At 41.0% G+C, this 17,845-nt stretch overlaps 1 protein-coding gene across 1 annotated transcript in view; it reads right to left on the reverse strand.

The window, feature by feature from the left end:
• Window positions 1-1,156: 1,156 nt before the first annotated feature.
• LOC132998941 (anoctamin-9-like) overlaps window positions 1,157-17,845 on the reverse strand; it is a 95,185-nt gene continuing 78,496 nt past the window's right edge. The window contains exons 16-24 of the mRNA XM_061068694.1: window positions 12,336-12,390; window positions 12,147-12,244; window positions 11,410-11,606; window positions 3,014-3,166; window positions 2,030-2,174; window positions 1,820-1,942; window positions 1,639-1,732; window positions 1,444-1,556; window positions 1,157-1,235 (exon numbers count right to left, since the gene is read on the reverse strand). Coding sequence (XP_060924677.1) covers window positions 1,202-1,235; window positions 1,444-1,556; window positions 1,639-1,732; window positions 1,820-1,942; window positions 2,030-2,174; window positions 3,014-3,166; window positions 11,410-11,606; window positions 12,147-12,244; window positions 12,336-12,390 — 1,012 coding nt within the window. The 3' untranslated portion in view covers window positions 1,157-1,201. The remainder of the gene's footprint in view (window positions 1,236-1,443; window positions 1,557-1,638; window positions 1,733-1,819; window positions 1,943-2,029; window positions 2,175-3,013; window positions 3,167-11,409; window positions 11,607-12,146; window positions 12,245-12,335; window positions 12,391-17,845) is intronic.

Genomic DNA, 17,845 nt, shown 5'->3' on the forward strand with positions numbered 1-17,845 from the left:
AAGACATTAGTGACCTATCTTCAGACGTAATAAAACAACAGGCGCCCTATCACTTCCTTTTGGTCAGCGGCCCCTGGATTTATTGGCAGAAATGATTATAAAATAATGCTAGTGATGTTATCACTAGTGTGTTTCATCTAAATTGTACTAATTGTTGTTTTCTTTACCCTTGAAAGGGACCTTTAAATCTGGAGCGGGTCCTCTCTACAGAGGCTGCCATGTTTTTCTACAGTAGCCTAGACTGGACAAACTAAACACCTTATGAGGTTGTATGACGACTGAAGACTACCGCAGGATCGCTCAAATGTTTTGAAGGGGAGTTTGAGGTGAAGGATATTCAGCTGCAACATGCAATTTTTAACCTTGGCATAGCTTTAGAATTATCAGAGACAAGAATTATGAAAAGACATCTAAATCCTCAATATGGAAATCTCCCAATTGTACAATGGCATTATGCAGCATTCTCAGAGACTACAGAATGTATTAAAGATAAATGCGAGAAGGTTGGAAAAATGACTTTAGATGTTGGAGACTATGTGGAATATGAGGCCAACCATATTTTCTTGAGTTGCTGGATTATTGTGCCTTATATGCAGGAAATCTATAGACATAATAATATAGTATTTGGAATTGACATTCCTTTCAGATATTGTATACATTGTGACATCCCATTTGTGGGACGTAATACTAATGATAAAAAAATACTTCTGGCTGTAAGCAAAAATGCCGTCACTGGGAAGTGGCTAAATTCAGAGCCCCCCACTATTGATTAATGGATAGAAATATCATGAAATATATATCATGGAAAAGTTTACATTCTCCCTCCAAACAGAAATATTTCTTGACTGAATACATTGAACCCATTAGGTCAGACTTTGTTTAATGTAACATAATGAATTATTAAAGCCCCTCTGTTTAACTAAAGGTGTTAATTTCTGAATATTAAAGTTTATGTTATAAAAGAAAAACTTTGGAGGAGCCAAACCGTCATACAATTTTTCTAAAAGTTTTTTTTTAAATGGACATTATGCTATGTGAAAGTGTTTGCAGCGATATTGAGAGATTGAAATAGTACAAATGTGAATTTAATGCTTTTCCAAACTAAATTTCTCATTCAAAATAATAATTATAATTCATAATATATTCCACTTTTCGACCGGACCAGTCAGCTAGGGCAGATTTGGTTACATCTGTGGAAGGTTCAGACGTCAGTCGATCTTCTACGTTTCAATTCTCTGAAATAAAACAAAAAGACATGCGCAAAATACAGTTGAATCAAATTGTGTGGCTCTAATCTTCTATCACCACATTCAGTCTTTGTTCACAGTGCATTCGCTATGATATCTGTAAGCTGCTGGTTACTTCGAACAGCTATATGAGATGTTCTGACCAGGTTTTCACATCTTTAGCTTAATTAAGACTTTTGTGGTACTATTCACTTACCGGATTTCCTCCTTTAGCCGAGCCAGTTTGTCATGTAGACGATCATTTTTTACCTGCATGGGACTGTTGGGGACAAACCAGGCTGCAACAAACTTACAAACCACCACAACATGCTGCAAAAAAACACAAGACGATTAAACTTGCTTCTCTGATTAAGATGAACAACTTTGCCTCACCCAAATCTGGAGTACAAACCTCGAACAGGATGACAAAGGCAAAACGCACTGCCAAGACTAACCAGAACTGAGAAGTCAGTGTGTAGTCCTCTTCACTTCTGTAGTCTCTATAGCTGCACACATGAGACAGTTTGTCTTGTTAATCACATTTCCTCATCTGTGTGTTTGATCAGAGTAGAGTAAGAGTAAGGCCATTTTACCTGCACTGTGTAACATTAAAGCCAATATCTGTCCTCATCTGAGTATCAGCAAAGTCCTTTCGAACTGCAAAGTGACTGAGAAAAGCCGTGGACAGAGTGTCATTAATGTAGCCCTGCATGCAGCTGTAACAAGAAAAACAAAACAAAAGTCACAACAGAGAAACAACAATGCAGATGTGTGATCAGGTGTTAAGCTGAAACATAACTAACTGTGTGTGAGAGCTTCCATTAGCACATGGGCCATAGTGGTAATGATACACAAGGCGTGGAATAAAGTCTGATGTCACTCCAATGACAAGGCCATTAGCCATCACCGCCATCACACCGATGGCCTCCAACACCTTCGTCCAAACACCTGCAGACAGAGGAAAGTACTGTATACTACTATATGTTTCATGTTGCTGAAGTAGGCAAAGCAAACATTAAGGCATGACATACATCAACCGTCATGGATAAGTCATGGAAAAAGGATTCTACTGTGAAAATATATGTACATGTAAAAACAAAATAACTATAGGCTCGGGACCCCTGACAGTCAAACTTTAATGATGACAATAGTTCAAGAGTTCTGTGCATATAAAAGAAATGGACAGAAGATAGAAGAACAGAGGACTAATATTGACTTGTGTCTGTGTTGCTTCTCTTTATAATCATGACTCAGGAATATTGGACATTTTAGTTCATAATAACTTTGCTGTTGTGAACATCACTGTTGCTCCTCAACAAACAGTATTTAGCAAAGGTCAGATAATCCAAATCGTGTTTTTTGAATAGAATATTATGTAATGCAACATCCTGCACTAACATATCATACCTATTATATAATTATTATATGTTTCTCCACATAATACATTCTAATCATTGTTTACATTTTTGGTTTAGCCTGTCACTTTATTCTGGTGTGACTGAAGCAAAGTACATTTTCCTAATCCTTGATAACCCTTCACATTATTTACTACCTCTCGAAAATCAGGTACACTGGCATTCTCAGACAACATCAGTCAATATATGAACACATATATTTGATAAAATATTTCAGTTAAGAAAAATAGGTGAATGACAAAGACATTGCAAGGACATTTAAATGGTAAACAGACTTTTGACAGCCATTGAAATGATTCAGTGATGTATAATATTGAATCAGTCTGGTCTACAAATAGCTTTTTCACCAATATAAACAGATATCCAGCTCACCAATGTCATTGGTCTTCCTGGGAACCAGCCGGCGTTCAAGGCATACCATCTTGATGGCGTCTAGTCGGATCTCGAAGATGTTGTTGATTAGAGCCAGGAGCGGGGCCAGGGGGAACGCAGCCACAAATATGGTGGTGAAACTGAATTGGAGAACTGTAGTGCAGAGAAATTTGGCTTTTAAGTCAAAAGATGAATGTAACACAAGATGACTAGGTAGTACTTCATAATAACTACACAGTATGAAGCATCAGTAACTCGTGAATTCATAATGTATAAAGTACTCTTCCTACATTAGTAGACATGAGTAATTAATTCATCAACACTGCAGTACATTTTTATTCTTGATTAATAAGTAATCTAAAATAAGATAAAATGATTACATTTTCATACATTCAGTTATTTAGGAGTTGTAAATAGTTAATAAGATCATTTAGAAAGGGAAAATACATAGAGCATTTATACATGGAGTTGGATATGCACCAATGGTTAGTGAGTTAATTAAATCAAATCATAATATACATTATCTCAAGGCACTTTACATGGAAGGTCAACCAAATGAGATTAAAAGGCCAGCAGTACCTTGTGACTCAAAAAAGTCCCACTTTCTTCTAGTGAAAAAGGAAACAGACACAATACAAAGTGATACAGAACCTACAACTATTTATTGCAAAATGCAATATTTGAAACAGAAAAATTACATACACTCAATACATGATCTGCCAAAGTAATATAGAATGTACAATTATTTATTGTAATGAAAGAAAACAGCCTCACACAGAAAATACAACTGTACGGTAAAATTGAAATAAATAGGGTTAGGGTTACTCTCCTAACCCAGCATGACAGCTCAAATTGTTTAGGGGCAGCAGCTTTCCAGACATCTGTAATATTCAAGGTGATAATCTCCCCTTCCCTCAGTGTGAAAACATAATTAATATGAGAACTGTTTACAACACTGGTGTGTGGAGATTATAATCTTATCTAAGCTGTCTAATTCACTCTAAAATTCCATAACAGGTTAAATAAACAAGGTGGCAATAGTAATGGTGGATATACCAGCCTGTATCAGAATATTTGTCAAACATATAGTCACTATCACATGCAACTTACACATGTAGCGTATTGATATTAACTTATTTAAATAAAAAATCAAGTCACAACCAAACACACAACTCTGTATATAACTTGCTTCTGGTGGGTAGCATGTCGCGGGTAGCCTATCGCCGTAGCCTGAGCTAACCAAGAAACTTGGCGCTCCTCGTCCTTGCCAATTGATTGGTTAGCCAGGAACTAGGAGGAGTCAGCAACGGCAAGATGGCGCCGGTGGAATGCCTCCTACTAGCCTTATTCTCACTCTGCAGAAACCAATGGGTGATGTCTATGGTCTATGGTCTATACAGGAACAAAAATTTGTATGAAAAACAGGTTTTTATCTCGGAAAAACAGGAAAATAAATTTGTTTTGCTTTTTTTTCCAAGTGAATGTTATACGCTTCCGTAATTTCATCTGCAACCCCGTTGTGTTTTCTCCAAAGTTTAGTGGGGATGTCCGCTTTGCCATTCGCCAAGACGGCCGGCTTCAGCACCATCAGCTGATCGGTAGAGTAAACATTGTGGTGTTGCTGAGCGACGGTCTAGTGCAGGGGTGGGCAAACTTTTTGACTCGCGAGTCACAATGGGTTCATTGAAAAAGTATTTTGTTGTCCACTCCGTGTTAAACACTCGGCACTCATTTTCCACTTTTCATTTCCTTGAGCCGCTCATTTTACCGAAGGGCTCACAGGGCAAAGTGAAAAAGTGAAGGGAGTTCATGTGCCCTTTCGAAGCCCCACTCTAGTGGCAGAACAAAACGAGTAGTTCCACTGTAAAAAAAAAGACAACACTCTCCTCACAAACATGTTTAGAGAGGACAGAACTTAAATAAGTTATTTAAAAAAGACAATCAAATATGTCAAAGGAAAAAGACAAAGCTGGAAAATATAACAAAAAGAGCAGGAGCAACTGTTACAGGCTGCATACACCGTGGCGCATGCGTTCTGAGGCAGGTGAACGTCAAGTTGGACAGTTTCAGCTGTTCACAATTTAAGAGTCTTCATGTCACATTGGTAAACACTTACCTGTGAAGGTTTTAACTGCTGAAGTTGATCAATTTACTGATACTAGTTTAATAGTATAATAATTTTCTAATTGTGCTTAAATTATGTTAACACCACCTCTAAAAACAAAAGAAATTAAGTAAAAGGTAAGAAACTGAACCTGACAATATAGAAAATTAAAGACAAAGTTCTGTTGGTCTGTAATCTCAGAGGAAACTGGTTTATTGACATCATCATCACATCTCATTAAAAAATGAAAGATGTTATCCAGGATCTCTCTTCCACATCCTGAAGAATGGCACCAAATGTGCTGCTCCATACATAAGGTCTTCCCTTCTTTTGACACCAGTCAGTTTGATCCTTGGATGATGTCCAGTTGTCCACGTCATCATCATCATCTAAAGCTTCAGTTCTTCAGCCTCTGGTAGATTCATGGCTGATAAAAAGACTCACACACGACTTTATAACTGATTCAATTTAGACAAACAGCAGGTAATCAAAACAAAACACAGAACGTTAATGCTACAGTTAAACCACATAAGTTATATAAACTTTTTGAACTATCAAGTTATCCTCATGGACTTTTAAAAACTCATATTAATGCAGCTTACATCATTTAAACTGAGTCAGATGTGGCAGACACAAAAAAAACATCATCAATATTAACTGTTGGTTAAATTTATCTTTTTATCAAGCTTAATATAACACCTAGTAAGCACAGGATAGCAACCCTGCGGGAACTGGGAGGCCAAGCATAGCAAAGCTGTCGGCTAACTAGCTAGCTTGGTTATCATTGCATTTCACATACACTGGGACAGCAACTAACATGCTTATAGTTTCATCTTCTCTGGTCAGAACACACAGTAACTTTTGTGGAGCACATAGGACACATATAAAGATGTTAATAAAACAAGAATTTACTCACCGGACAAACTGGAGGCGTCAGCTCCTCTGGGTCTGTTGTTACCGAAGAAAAAGCCTTAATCCTGGTGAGCTACAAACTAATAAGCGAAGCTAAGGCAATATCATCCTCGCCCTGTGAGTGTTTGGGCCCTGATAAAAACAAACTAACAGTAAACGTATTGGTGTAAAAACCTTCTGCAGCATTTACTACCTACAGAATAAATTCGTATTAGGTCAGAGAATGAGTGAACAAGATGTAAATAAAACTCCAGTTTTTCTCCGGTGATTCTCTCTCTAAGCTCCTACCTGAAAATCCTCCGAGAATCTGTGTATCAATCAGACAGACAGCTTTGTAAGCTTTATATCTATTTAATTATGATATTATTTTCAGATGGGCCACAAGATCTCTGATAATAAGGAGAGTATCTAGCGAATGATACAGAGAAATTGGCGTTTTTTTTAATGGCAGTCTATGGAGCCAGAGATTTCTTGGAGCCAGTTTGAGCCAGCCCCTGCTGACATGATTGAAATCACCAGAGACAAGGAGAGCCTGAAGATGTTGTGTCCATAGCCTGCTCACCACAGAGTGTAAGACAGCACAGACTGCATCAACTTAAGCCGACGGAGGAACATGCACTGTTATCGGGATAACGTGAAAATTCCTGCAGTAGACAGGCTAACTGCTAACGATCCAATGTTCTTACAAGTGTTCTCATTTAACAGTGATGTACACATTGTATCATCAACACACACACTTCTCCACTGTCTTGTCTGCCCATATCAGCTAGAATCTGTCCAGCACAGTCAGCACTGTCTCTTCAAACAGCATGATGCCACACTGCTTGTTATCCCTCTCATGGATTGACAGTGCTAACTCGTCAATCTTATTCGGGAGAGATCTTACATTCCCAGGGGCGGCGCGTCCCATTGGGCAAGTCGGGCAGTTGCCCAGGGCCTCGGCCGCCAGGGGGCCTCGTTGTTTTGACAATTTTTTTTTTTTTTAATAATTCAAATAAATCACTTGTCATTGCACATGCATGTGACTGGAATGTAATGTTTCTAAGGGTGTTCTTAATTTGTTGGGTCTCATACTGTCAGCTGCCAGAGTTGCCACAGGAACGAGCTCTGATCTCCCTCTCTGAGCAAATGAGAGCGGGTGGAGCCCCGGCTCCTGTGTGTGTGTGTGGGCGAGTGTGTGTGTGTGTCAAGACAGCACACACACACACACACACACTGTGTCAAGACATCACACACACACACACACACACACACAATCGCCCGCACAACACTAGAGGAAGCCGCTGCAGAGCCGCGGGTTGCCGACCCCTGGCTACGGCGAAAGAACGATTTGTTTACAGTTCCACCGTTAAAGAGATGCGGACGTCAAAACGTTAGTTCCGCATCTCACAAAAACCTGCCACTACGCGCGGCGGCCGGACCCGGAAATGTGAGGCGGAACTTCCGCTTCAAATTTCGCCTCCCGCCCACAGGTGGGGCTCGCGACCAACACAGTTTGAGAATCACTGCAGATTTGGGAGACCGAGAGGTGAACTGTCCTCGCGCCCCCCCCCCAACCACCCCCACCCCCTTCTTACAGAGCATCAAGCCGGGGCCCCTGGTGTGGTGTATGTGTTCAAGGAAACATGAAACGATTTCAAAGTGGCAGTGACAAAAGAAAGAAGAAAAGGGAGGAGGAGAAGTCAAGGGAGAAATTACCTAAGCTAACACAGTTTTTCCAATCAAAGAATTTGTCTGTGGAAAATGAAGACATATCTGATAATGTTTCAAGTGCGGCTGGGAGCAACAGACACACAGCCACTTCAGCACCAACTAGCCCTGCCTGCCTTGCTTTTGAAAACGATGAGCCATCATCGTGTACCACAGCTGCCCATATCCCTGACACTGACACCTGCACTGAGGACATGGTCATCATCCCTGCTCAAGCACAGCTGGATGATAGGGAGAGCAGTGAAGTCAGCAATGTGAGTAACACCAATGCTACAGTGATCAGTGAAGACCCAGCATTATGGCCTGAAATAATTACAGATAGTGAGAGAATTGAAATTGTTAGAACAGGACCAGTACAAATTCGAAACTTGAATTACCCCCAAAACACAGATAACCCGCCAAGGAGATTCACGATTGAAAACTTTGAAATGAAAATGAAAAACGGGGAACAAATTACAAGGAAGTGGCTAGTCTACTCGACCAGTGCTGATGCAGTTTATTGTTTTGCATGTCGCATCTTCGGGAAAAACAAAATCTCACTCAGCACCAATGGATTTCGTGCATGGAAACATATCGGAGAACATCTCAGAACTCATGAGCGCAGCAGGGAGCACGTAGATAATATGGAAAATTGGCGCCAACTTGTGGCAAGATTGAAACTTAACACCACAATTGACTCTGTGAACCAAGAGCTGATCAATAAGGATATTGCCCACTGGAAAATGGTGCTGAGGAGACTCTTTGCCATTGTATGCCATTTGGCTGAACGGAATTTAGCATTTCGAGGCCACACTGAACACCTGTACCAAACAAGAAATGGGAACTTCCTGGGTCAGGTTGAATTAATGGCCCAATTCGACCCAGTGATGAATGAACACTTGAGGAGAATCCAAAACCAGGAATGCAGAGATCATTACCTCAGCAAACAGATACAGAATGAGATAATATCTGTAATAGCACAAAAGACCACAGATGCTGTTGTATCTCTGATAAAGAGAGCCAAGTACTTTGCTGTCATAATGGACTGTACACCAGACAATAGCCATACTGAACAGCTAACCCTTGTAATGCGCATTGTTAACTGTGCAGAAAATGTGGGTATTTCCATTGAGGAGCATTTTCTTGGATTTGTTGATGTCCATGACACAACTGGGAAAGGACTATACGAAACTTTCATGGACCAACAGACCAAATTTGATCTTGACATCTGTGACTGTCGTGGGCAGGCATATGACAATGGGAGCAACATGCAGGGTAAGCACCAGGGTGTACAGAGGAGAGTGCTAGACACAAACAAGAAGGCCCTGTATGTGCCATGTGGGAGTCACAGTTTAAATTTGGTTATTTGTGATGCGGCACAGTCATCTAGACAGTCTGTGAACTTCTTTGGTGTCCTCCAGAGATTGTACAACTTGTTCAGCTCCTCTGTGCAACGGTGGGAGATTATGCAGGAACATGTACTGATGATGACTGTCAAAAGTCTGTCTTCAACCAGATGGGAGTGCAGAGTGGACAGTGTAAAAGCTCTCCGGTACCAAATGCCTCAGTTTGTGGACGCCTTGGAGGCACTCATTGACCATGCCATGGCCAAAAGACCTACAGATTCTGAGACTGTGTCCAAGTGTGAAGCACTTTTGAAAGACATCCAGACCTGGAGTTTCCTTGTGAGTGTCATTGTTTGGTATAACATTCTGTACCAAATAAATCACATCAGCAAACTCTTTCAGAGTCCCAAAATCTCAATAGAGACCCTGAAAAGAGAGATGGATGGACTTGGAGAAAGTCTGCAAGAGTACAGAGAAAGTGGTCTTAAATCAGCGCAGACAGATGCCAGGGAGATGGCAGAGGAATTAAAAATTGAGATGACACTCCCTGAACAGAGACAGCGAATAACTACCCGAAGATGCCTGTATGAAGGAAGAGAGGAGACAAAGTTCACCCCTGAAGAGCGTTTCAACAGGGAGTTCTTTTTACCTCTCATTGATACAGCCCTTTGTAGCATCAGAACTCGATTTGCTCAGACAGAGACATGTTTCGGTCTTTATGGGTTTCTTTATTCATTGGAGAACATGAAAAAAGCAGTGCATGAAAGAACACTGGGCATTAGCTGCCAGAAGATGGAGGTGGAAACAGAGGATGTTGATGGTGCGGATTTGGAACTGGAGATAAGGGCTGCAGTTAAAGCTTTTCCAGACTGCATCTCCTCCCCTTCAGAAATGCTTGATTACATTTACAAGGAGAACTTACTGGATTGTTACCCCAACCTAAGCATTGCACTCCGATTACTTCTCACACTGCCTGTCACTGTTGCTTCTGGGGAGAGGAGTTTTTCTGCCTTGAAGTTAATCAAGACATATCTGAGGTCCACCATGGCTCAGGAGCGACTGTCAGATCTGGCAGTAATATCCATTGAGCAAGATGTGAGGAGAAAGCTAGACATGGAAGATGTCATCACTGCATTTGCCAATGCTAAAGCACGAAGAATCAGGATTTAATCCTGCACTCAACACTCACACACAGTAAGTGGCAGTTATAACTCCTTTCAATTCATGCCATTTTCATTAAAATGCTATACTGAATGCTAACTTATATGCTCCTTCTCTCTTTTAGTCTGCTTTTTCAGGTATTTGCTCGCCTCCTGTGCAGATTGAAGAATGGGGAGCTGCATCTCCTTTGCCCTCCGACTCCATCCCCACCTTGGCCCACTCTTTTCACCAAACCCCAAATACAAAGACTGAAACACATGTGTACAGACACTCACACACATGGACTCACTCATTCACATCCACTTGTCTCCCTTTCCCTAACTCACTCACTCACTCATTCGTCTCCGTTTTTCTCACACATACACACACAAACACACACGTCTCCCTTTCACTCACACACACACACTCACTCTCACACATACAGACGCACACAAACACACACACACACTAACTCTCACACATACAGACACACACACACAAACTCATTCCCTCGCATGTCTCCCTTTCTCTCACTCACTCACTCACACACTCACTGAAACACTCACTCACTCTCTCTCTCTCTCACACACACACACACACACACACAGTCAAAATAGATGTTAAAGTCAGCCGTTTTGCTGTAAAGTTAATCATTATGAAGTAAATAATTGTTTAGTTGTTTCTATTCACAATAAATGTCAGTTTCACATAACATGGCTCATTAAGTGTGTGTGTGTCTGGATGGGTGTGGGGTTGGAGGGGATTGGTGCTTTGGTGGGTGGGATTGTTTTGTTTTTTTTGGGGGGGGGGCCTCAAAATTGTTCTTTGCCCAGGGCCTCCAATTAGCCAGAACCGCCCCTGTACATTCCCTATGTTTGTCATGAGGACAGTTATGCAGTGTTTCCTTCTCGCACTGTCCAAGACACCACTAATGTGATACAGAAAAACAGGGTCAACAGAAGAAAATCCACAACAAACACGGTGTACAGTGTACAGGGTGCCCATTGTGTATGGAGAATAAACAGAAAAAAAGGACAGGAAAACTAGGCTAGGAAAGGAAAGACATCCAAATTGAGAAACACTAATCTTTTTGGTATAGTATTGATTACAATAACTATAATGCTGAAATGTTTGGTGCTGTCAGGACGCTGTTATTGATAATGGATTATCATGTTAAATTGTCAGGGCAGAGACCATAGACCTACCCATTTCTAGGAACTCATTGAACAAGCCAAAGGCGTCTGTGTTGGCCAGATGATAGTTACGCAGCCAGTCCCGAAGTTTGCAGATGTCACACGGTTCAACAGATCCCTGTACATCATGGCAAGCTTTCCTGTAACACTGACCACATTTCCTCTCCAGCTTCTTTGCTGTGTTTCTGCTCAGACAGCTCTTCAGCCAGCTGGAAGACACATAAATGGTATGACATGTCTACAAAATTAGATCAATGTGATGCAACTCGACTTGGTTCAGGATAATCAACTTTATATAAAGATAGACAAAATGATAGCTAGCCAAAAGGGAAGCCAAAATCGCAGTCTACCCCAGGTGGCTGGCTGCAGTATAATTAATAAACCCCACCTCCTGCATACTAACAGATGGGACATGGGCCAAACTGATAAGTCAAAGTACAAGTTAAAACTTTTTCCATAGATGGTTTATTTAATTTAAGGTAATTTTTAAAAGCTAATCTATTTTCAAGTTTTCCAGTCGGTTTGGTCTTAACTAGTTTTTTAAGCTAAAAAACGGGAGGAAACATTATAATTGACAATTGAGTCTGGTTTGCGATTGCTCAAGCTCAAATAACATCACCAGCACAAGATCGCAGTACCGATATCCCAAACATTTTGGACTTTGTTTACAGTCTCTAGTCTTGACAATAACTCATCAACACCGGCTTCCTTAAATAAATACAATTTAAATGAAAACACTGCACACTTACGGCACTGTGAACTCAAAGATATTGTTGAGAATCTGTTTGAGAAGCATGATTACAGCCATCTGGATGAAAAGGTCTGTCAAACAACCACTAGGATGGCACTACATGACACACAAATCACATCTGAGAATTAGTATTATGATGCAGACAAGCTGTATAGTACACATCTGAATAACACATGAATCTCCTTACCTCCTCCAGTCTCCAGCGAGCAATACGCACATAATTTCCTGGATGGCCATTTATTCTGTGAGAGAACATCATTTACACATTAACGATCAAAATTTTAAATCTCTTAACCTAAGACTAAGCAATGCTTACAGTACAGGTTATGCTGCTGCGAATACTTGGCTTTTACGCCACCATGCTGCAAGATCGTCGACTCAGCTATAGATAGGTCATACCTGCCTCCTGCCTCCTTCCCACTCCTGCTAACCGGAATTCATCTTTAGATAAAACACTTATCTAGATCTGTGGAGTCTACCCTGAACACCCCCTAACCCCCAGGTCCTGGTACAGTCTCTGCTTTGCTGTTATCATTATGGTTGGACTGATGGATGATGCCATTGTCCATCTGTAATGGCTGGATGTTTTTTTCAATTTTTTACAGGCTCTGTCAGTAATTTACTGCTCCTCCCTGTGTCTCTATCATTCACACTGCCGACCGAATCCGAAGTGCACCTCCTCCGGCTCTCAACACATTGCCTTAGTTTTAAAATTATGTTGTTTTTAACCCGCTGAGTTAACAGATGTGTTGACACTTTTTGTGTGTTAGTGCATGTGTCGGTGTGTCCGCATGTCAGTGAGAGAGACAAGAAGGAAAACGGCGAGGGTAGTCAGGACAGGCTGCAACAATTAATGAATGTGCACCTCTATGAAGAAAGACTTTACTTATTTAAGAAAAGTATAGATCATTATTTTTGGGATCAATGCTGATGTTGTTCAATAATTATCTACTAACCACTATGCCGATGTAGGGGTGGGTTAAGTGTTTGAGTCCACAAAACACTTTAGGAGCTTCAGGGGTAAACAGCATTGCAGCCAAATCCAATACAATCGTAGTAACTGGTAACTCCTTCTATAAATGAAAAAAAAAATGACAAAAAACATAAAATGTCCCCATACTGCTCCTTTGGTGGCATTCAAGTGTCCGTTAAGCCCCTACAGTTATATTTGACTCGAAACAGCGTAATTTATACCATACTAGTCTAAATGTCCTCCGATATCCTCCTCTGAAGCTGCATTCACGTTCGCACGCACACACCGCACACAAACTCTCGCCCAATGGCGTGCGCGGGTTGCACGGTAGCATAGCTACTTTGACTAGCATTGCTACTTCCAGTAGCAGAAATTTAGGCTTAAAATATGGTGTAAAGCAGCGGTCCCCAACCTTTTTTGCATCACGGACCAGTTGGATGTCAGACAATATTTTCACAGACCAGCCTTTAAGGTGTGGCTACGGAGCCTCACTACGGAGGCCCTCTGGTACGGACTCTGGTGACATCAGTAAAAAAAATTTAAATTTAAAGAAATAAACAAATTGTTAATACGCGGCCTCAAATTAATTCTTTTGTGGCCAGGTATTAACAATGTGTGGACACGAATTACTACTACTAATAATAATGATTCATATTTCGAAAGAATCACAATATATTTATTAAACTAATTAGCGAGATGACGCCCTTACGGACCGTATGTGGCGGATAAATACGACAAAATAAAATGATATACAACTAGCATAAAAATTGGGGTATTTTCTTAATATAATAATAATAAATGCGAACTGATGTGTATTCTTATGCAACTTTATTAGCAGCGTCCTCATAACATGTCACCAACCACACAACAGTGAGTAACAATGAATAAATCAGAAATAAACAAATATAAAATGCATGAAACATAACTAACCACAACGCTGAATCAGTGGGAGCCCTGAGCCTGTTTCTCTGCAACAAGGCGGCCCCATCCAGGGATAATGGGTGACAATGACACCCGAAGTGTGTTGCTCATGTCCAATCTACTCCGTAATTTCGTTTTGGTTGCCTTCACAGCAGAAAACCCTGCTTCGCAAAGATATGAAGTCGGAAATGGCAACAGTCTTTTCAGTGCTGTTGTGGCGATGAATTCTGAAATTCTGAATTCTGAATTCTGAATTCTCAGGGTATTCTGCTGTGACGTTAATCCAGAACACCGGCAGAGTTGTTTTCTCAAACATACTGTTAAGGCATCCGTCATTTGCAATCTCCAGCAGCTGATCTTCTTCTTGCACAGACATGCTGGATTCACCTGGTTTGTTGACAAATGGGTCCGACAAATACCGTTTGTGTTTGTGTTTAGCGTAAAAGTCACGTGACCGAGACAAGTGTCTTGACATGCGTAAAGCATGAGTCATAACGGAGAGGATTTTGTAATTTTTCAAAATAAAACACCGTTCAGAATCAGATAATAAAACAGAAATAATGTAAGTTGTTTATTCTTTCTGTGCGGCCCGGTACCAAATGACCCACGGCCCAGTACCGGTCCGCGGCCCTGGGATTGGGGACCACTGGTGTAAAGGACGCTGTTGTGAGTTGAATTTGACTGCCAGGGCTTATGGACACTTGGATAAGAGCACAGGAGCAGTAACGAGGCGTAATCTGTTTTATGTGGTCACAAGTTACTTCAATTGTTTTGAATTGGCTGCAATGCTGTTTACCTCTGAGATTTCAAAAATGTTTTTTTTTTAGACTCAAACACAGCATAGCGGAAGAGAGAAAGATATTCATATGCTCTTCAGCTCAGACAATGGGCATTTATGTCCTCCAGATTGAGAGACAGGCAAGCTAACTTACATCTGTTCACCACTTGTGTGTAATACAAACCAAATGTCATGCATATTTAATTGTCGAATATAATGACCTCTACCAAGGAGGTTAAGGCCGCCCTAAGTACTCTGGATCAACACCTTGTGCGTCGTCCACTTTATAGAATTAACATTACCCTACTGCGGTACGAGGAGATGGCATTTGAGGCAAAACAACATGGCTGGGGGAAATAGTTTGTTCTCTTAAGGTTGGCTGCAGGGGTTTTGTTTCAACATCCACCATTAGGCTCTGGATCAGGAGGAAACATCCCAGCTGAACCTTGTAATGGAAAAATGTACCATTATACCACACTACACTGTGTGCACAATTATTAGGCAAGTTGTATTTTTGAGGATTCATTTTATTATTGAACAACTACAGTGCTCACTGTCAATCTAAAATGTTAATAAGCCTCAAAACTGAATAGTTAAGAAAGTAAAAGGGAGCAGACTATGAGTGTGCAGAATTATGATGCAACTAATTAAAAAACTTAGATTTTCCCATCTCACTTGTTTATTTTCATCTGTTAAAGTGAGAATAATAAACAAACAACTCAAAATTTACAATTAAACATTTCTGACATTTCCCAAAAATATATGTGAGCAATATAGCCACCCTTCTTTTCAATAACAGTAGTAACCTCCCAGACACTGTACAGAGAGGTGTACTGATTTCCTTCACCGTAAAGCTCCTGTTTAAGAAGGGACCATTAGTTCTCAATAGGGTTTAGGTCAGGTGAGGAAGGGGGCCATCTCATTATTCTTTCATCTTTAAGGCCTTTACTGGCTAGCCAAGCAGTGGAGTACTTTGATGCATGCGATGGAGCATTGTCCTGCACAAAAATCGTGGTCTTCTTGAAAGATGCAGACTTTTTACTGTACCACTGCTTGAAGAAAGTGTCTTCTAAAACCTGGCGGTAGGTTTGGGAATTGATTTTGAGTCCATCTTCATCCCGGAAAGCTCCAACTAGCTCATCTTTAATAATACCAGCCCATACCAGTACCCCACCTCCACTTTGCTGGCGTCTGTCGCGAAGTGGAGCTCTGTGCCCGTAAGCGTTCCATTCACGGATTCTGTCAATTTCTTGATCTGTTGACGATCAACTTTTTGTTCAGCAGAAACCACAGCCTCCCAGACACTGTACAGAGAGGTGTACTGTTTTCCTTCACCGTAAAGCTCCTGTTTAAGAAGGGACCATAAGTTCTCAATAGGGTTTAGGTCAGGTGAGGAAGGGGGCCATCTCATTATTCTTTCATCTTTAAGGCCTTTACTGGCTAGCCACGCAGTGGAGTACTTTGATGCATGCCATGGAGCATTGTCCTGCACAAAAATCGTGGTCTTCTTGAAAGATGCAGACTTTTTACTGTACCACTGCTTGAAGAAAGTGTCTTCTAAAACCTAGCCGTAGGTTTGGGAACTGATTTTGAGTCCATCTTCAACCCGAAAAGCTCCAACTAGCTCATCTTTAATAATACCAGCCCATACCAGTACCCCACCTCCACCTTCTGGCGTCTGAGTCGAAGTGGAGCTCTGCGCCCGTTACTGATCCAGCCACGGGCCCATCCATCTGGTCTGTCAAGAGTCACTCTTATCTCATCAGTCCATAAAACCTTTGAAAAATCTGTCTTCAGATATTACTTGGCCCAGTCTTGACGTTTCAACTTATGTGTCTTGTTCAGTGGTGGTCGAGTTTCAGCCTTCCTTACCTTGGCCATGTCTCTGAGCACTGAACACCATGTACTTCTAGTCACTCCAGGTAGGTTGCAGTTCTGGAATATGACAGCACTGGAGGATAATGGGTTCCTGGTAGCTTCATGATTGATTCTTCTCAAATCTTTGGCAGTTAATTTGTGTCTTTTTTTCTAAACAAGTTTCTTGTGACCCTGTTGACTATTTGCAACAAAAGATTTGATGGTTTTGGGATCGCGCCCCAATATCTTAGCAATTTCAAGAGTGCTGCATCCATCTGAAAGAATTTTTTTCAAATTTTGACTTTTCAGAGTCAGTTAAATCTCTTTTTTGGCCCATTTTGCCTGAGGAAAAGAAGCTGCCTAATAATTATGCACACCTTGATATAGGGGGTTGAAATTCTAAGGCCACACCCTCCCTCATTACACAAATACACATCACCTGATATGCTTAAATCCAATAGGCATTTAAGTTCGTACAGCTTAGAGTTGAAAAATATGCATATGGTCAAAATACTGACTTGCTTAATAATTGTGCACACAATATTATCTCTGCTTATGCATACTATTTGTCCTTGAAATGGTATCAGAGCCACAAATCTGACTGGGCTTGTCTCCTCCCACCGAGACCTCGAAGAAGCCTTCAGCCTGTGAATGTGATAAAATGGCAAATGAATGTGAACGAACAGATGAATCTGCACAGAAAGAGATTTCTTTGTATCCTACAATGCCTCAGTGTATCAGAGTGGACCACGATCTCGACTGTGCCCCTATTCAGAGACGTGAAGTGGCACACACACGCACACACACACGCACACAAACACACACGCACTCACACTCAGAACTCTTCACACATACACACATCTCTTCACTGCATCTGCATAAAAAGCACACGCCTGCATCCGTTCCTTTGTCATTCCCTCTGCAGAACGCTCTTCGCATGCTTTATGATTGTCTGATTTTCCTAAGGTGCGCTTAAAAGACTATGATTCTCTAATCTCTTTATTTCAGGTCAAATTTCCATCACCACCTCAAAATGTTAGGGACCCAGGCCTGATCAGCTTGTGGTTGGCCTGCCTTAGAAGAGGGTGTCATGTCTGCTAACATCTGCTAAAATCCTATTACATTATGACACCCTCCTGGAAACCCTCAGTTGGCACATTTATTCCAA

Source organism: Limanda limanda, chromosome 3 (assembly GCF_963576545.1).
Source record: "Limanda limanda chromosome 3, fLimLim1.1, whole genome shotgun sequence".
NCBI lineage: Eukaryota > Metazoa > Chordata > Actinopteri > Pleuronectiformes > Pleuronectidae > Limanda > Limanda limanda.